The 3,916-nt window shown below is 38.1% G+C and overlaps 1 protein-coding gene across 1 annotated transcript; it reads left to right on the top strand.

Annotated features, from left to right (window-relative positions):
- The first annotated feature begins 279 nt into the window (after positions 1-279).
- On the top strand, positions 280-3,109 carry LOC110789405 (pentatricopeptide repeat-containing protein At3g53700, chloroplastic). The gene has a single exon (XM_021994061.2). It carries the CDS (start codon positions 566-568, stop codon positions 2,855-2,857), a length of 2,292 nt encoding a protein of 763 aa, XP_021849753.1. The 5' UTR covers positions 280-565; the 3' UTR covers positions 2,858-3,109.
- Positions 3,110-3,916: the final 807 nt, after the last annotated feature.

The following is a 3,916-nucleotide window of genomic DNA, read 5'->3' as shown; positions in this document are numbered from 1 at the left end:
CTTTCACATGTACTTTATTCCACTTTCCATATAACTCAATCATCATTTGTACTTTATTCCACTTTTTCATGTACAATATTCTATTTTTCTTAAAATCCGTGTTTTTTATCAAACAGGACGATAATTATGAGACGGAGGGAGTATTTGGTAAAAAAAATTATTTATAAAAGCGGTGTAAGTATTAAGGGACGACCCAAAAAAAAGCGCTGCGAGTATTAAGGAATGGAGGGAGTATATATTAGATTAGATCAGCCCATAAAAATGTAGACTAGACTATAACAGAGCAAAAACTAGAAAAATGATATCAAACCGGATGAAAAGAACAAAGGCTTGCGCAACGCCGTAAAAAATAACTTTGGTGCCTTTTACTAATGTTTTCGGCCTTCCTCATCCAGTGAACTCTTCTTCAGTCATCTCTACAATGGACGCTTGCGCAAACGCCGGAAAAAACAGCTCCAACACAGTGAGTTATCCCATTTCTCTCTCCTGGGCCTGCTTAATTCCTTCATAATTTTGGTTTAATTTCTTCAATTTTATTTCAATTCCTAGTGTAATTCCCATAAAAATGGCTGCTTCAATGTCTTTCTTTGCTCACCTTAAACCTTATCCATGTCCTTCGCCTCAAACTTTTTCCACAAATTCACTGTTCTTTTCGAATTCCAAATCTTTTCCATTTATCTCTTTCTCATTAGCTCAAAAACCCAATTCTCCTTCATCTGTTTCTTCCCATCAACTCCCTCCAAATTTTACTCCAAAACAGCTGCTTGAAGCTCTGAGGGGAGAGAAAGATGCAGAAATGGCACTCTGGGTATTTGATTGGGCTTCAAAACAGGCTAATTTCACCCCCACTTTGTCAGTTTTTGAGGAAGTTCTTCGGAAGCTTGGGAGTGAAGGGTCTTTTGATTCAATGAAAAGGGTTTTGCAAGAAATGAAGGAATTAGATTGTGAGATTAATGAAGGTACTTTCTTGATTTTTATCGAATCTTATGTGAATTGTGGTTTGTATGATGAAGCTGTTTGTGTGATTGACATGATGGAGAATGAATTCGGGGTGAGTTGTGGGACTTATACCTTTAATTTCTTGTTGAATGTTCTTGTTGATGGGCATAGGTTGAAATTAGTCGAAAGTGTTCATTCTAGAATGGTTGAAATTGGTGTTAAGCAAGATGTTTCGACCTTTAATATACTGATTAAAGGGCTTTGTAAAGCTCATCAAATTAGGCCTGCCCTTATTATGATGGAAGAAATGGAAAGCTATGGATTGACCCCGGATGAGAAAACATACACGACGATTATGCAGGGTTATATCGAGGAAGGGAATGTGGAAGGCGCTTTGCGAGTTAGGGAACAGATGGTGGGAGATGGGTGTGCTTCGACCAATGTGACTGTAAATGTTCTGGTTTATGGGTTTTGTAAGGAGGGAAGGATAGAAGAAGCTTTGGGCTTTATTCAGGAAATGATTGTTGAAGGATTTTATCCTGATCATTTTACATTTAACACTTTGGTAAGTGGTTTGTGTAAATCAGGTCATGTTAAACATGCACTAGAGGTGTTAGATGCTATGCTTGAAGAAGGGTTTGATCCGGATATTTTCACTTATAATGCTCTAATATCAGGGCTGTGCAAAATGAGTGAGATTGAAGAGGCAATGGAAGTACTTGAGTTGATGGTTTTAAGGGGTTGCAACCCGAATACTGTTACCTATAACACTCTAATTAACACCATGTGTAAAGAGAATCAAGTTGAGAAGGCCACTGAATTTGTGCGCCTTCTTACAAGCAAGGGGATTTTGCCTGATGTGTGTACATTCAATTCTCTCATACAAGGTCTTTGCTTGTCCAGAAACCACAAGCTTGCTATGGAACTATTCCGAGATATGCAAAATGATGGGTGCCGGCCTGATGAATTTACTTATAATATGCTAATAGATAGTCTTTGTTCTAGAGGGAAAATAGATGAAGCTTTGAACTTACTCAAGGAAATGGAATCAAGTGGTTGTGCTAGAAACGTGGTGACATATAATACACTAATTGACGGGTTCTGCAAAAATAAGAGGATAGAAGATGCCGAAGAGGTTTTTGATCAGATGGAACTACAAGGGGTATCGAGAAATTTGGTTACTTACAATACCCTTATTGATGGTCTTTGTAAAATTAAGAGGGTGGAGGATGCTGCTGAACTGATGGACCAGATGATAATGGAAGGGTTAAAGCCTGACAAATTTACCTACAATTCCTTGCTTTCTCATTTTTGTAGGGCAGGTGATATTAAGAAGGCAGCAGATATAGTGCAAACAATGGCTTCGAATGGTTGTGAACCTGATATTGTTACCTACGGGACCTTGATTCAGGGGCTTTGTAAAGCAGGTCGAGTTGAGGTTGCCACTCGACTGCTCAGAAGCATTCAGATGAAAGGATTGATTATATCCCCACATGCATACAATCCTGTAATACAGGCTCTTTTTAGAAGGAAACAATCAAAGGAAGCAATGAGGCTTTTTCGAGAAATGGCAGAGAAGGGTGACCCTGCAGATGCTGTAACTTATAAGATAATTTTCCGAGGTCTTTGTTCTAGCGGAGGGCCTATTGGAGAAGCTGTTGATTTCCTAGTTGAGATGATGGAGAAAGGATATGTTCCAGAGTTTCCTTCTTTTATGATGCTAGCAGAGGGTCTTTCTTCCCTAGCAATGGAAGATACCCTAATGAAACTTGTTCATATGATCATGAAACAAGCAAAGTTCTCAGAAAATGAGGTTTCCATGATTAAGGGTTTTATGAAAATTCGAAAATTTCAAGATGCATTGGCTACCCTTGGCCGTATTTTGAATAGTCGAATGCCACGAAGAAATTACAGGTGAAGGATAGCATGAGGTAACCTGTTTCTTTAGCTGAATAGCTGTTAGTCTTATATCCTTAAGTTGAACGAAGTTTTGTAGCAAATTCTTTATTGCTTAAGTGATCTTTTTGTTACTGAGGTTACTAGTTTCATAATCCTCGGCTTTTCCATTTGGTTCATTTGTTAGATTAAATTTAGCTCATGAAAAATGACACGCTGCTGGAATGAAGGAAATCCTGAGGCTTTGCTGGTGAAATGTAAATTTGTTTTTCAAGAGTTGACCTTTATTCATTTTAGTTCTTTGAAAATGGTTTGTTTCTCACACATGATGTTGAAATATGGACCTTTTCTGCACTTTTGTTCTTCTGTTTGCAATGCCAGCATTGAACTCCTGGAAATAATCTTTGATTATACTCCAGATGATCTTTGTATTCATTACACACAGGTTAAGAAACACATGGTTTACAGTAACAGAAAAACAAGTGCGTAATGCACATGTTCTCCTGCCAATTATGCATATGTTGCTCTTCATGGCTCCCCTTTGATAGTGAACTTATGGCAAGTGAAGAGACCGAATACCTAGCATGAACTTCTGTCAGAGGTGTGTTCTGTCTTCTGAATCTGTTAAACTTGATGCTTTTGTGAAGTCATATTCTGATTGCGACAGTTGAAGCATTTATGCCTTTATCCCTTAAGAAAACTTGATCTGTTTTAGTCATCTATACTATGTTTGAGTTCAGTTTCTGGCTGCGAATAGCCGAATAATGAAAGTTATAATAATCAAACTTTGAAAAATCACAAAATCCTCTTTCCAATCACAGTATTACTGCAGTCTGCAGCCATGGTGTTTGGCTGCAACTGCTGCAAACCTTTGCATCGCCCTCGGAAGTGGTTTCGCTGCTGTTATCGCGTTCACGGTCTGTTCACATTGGTGCCGTGTGACACCAACATATGATGCATAATTGAAATGCGTTTGTAAGTGATAGGATCAAATGCATTTGTACGTGATAGGATCAAAAACTTAATGTGTGCTTAAACGCGTTACATTATTTGCCTTAATTAGACTATTTATCAGGTTTAT

Source organism: Spinacia oleracea, chromosome 2, assembly GCF_020520425.1.
Source record: "Spinacia oleracea cultivar Varoflay chromosome 2, BTI_SOV_V1, whole genome shotgun sequence".
NCBI classification, from domain to species: Eukaryota; Viridiplantae; Streptophyta; class Magnoliopsida; order Caryophyllales; family Amaranthaceae; genus Spinacia; species Spinacia oleracea.
The sequence above is the reverse complement of the archived record's forward strand: the minus strand, read 5'-3'. Positions and strand labels throughout refer to the sequence as shown.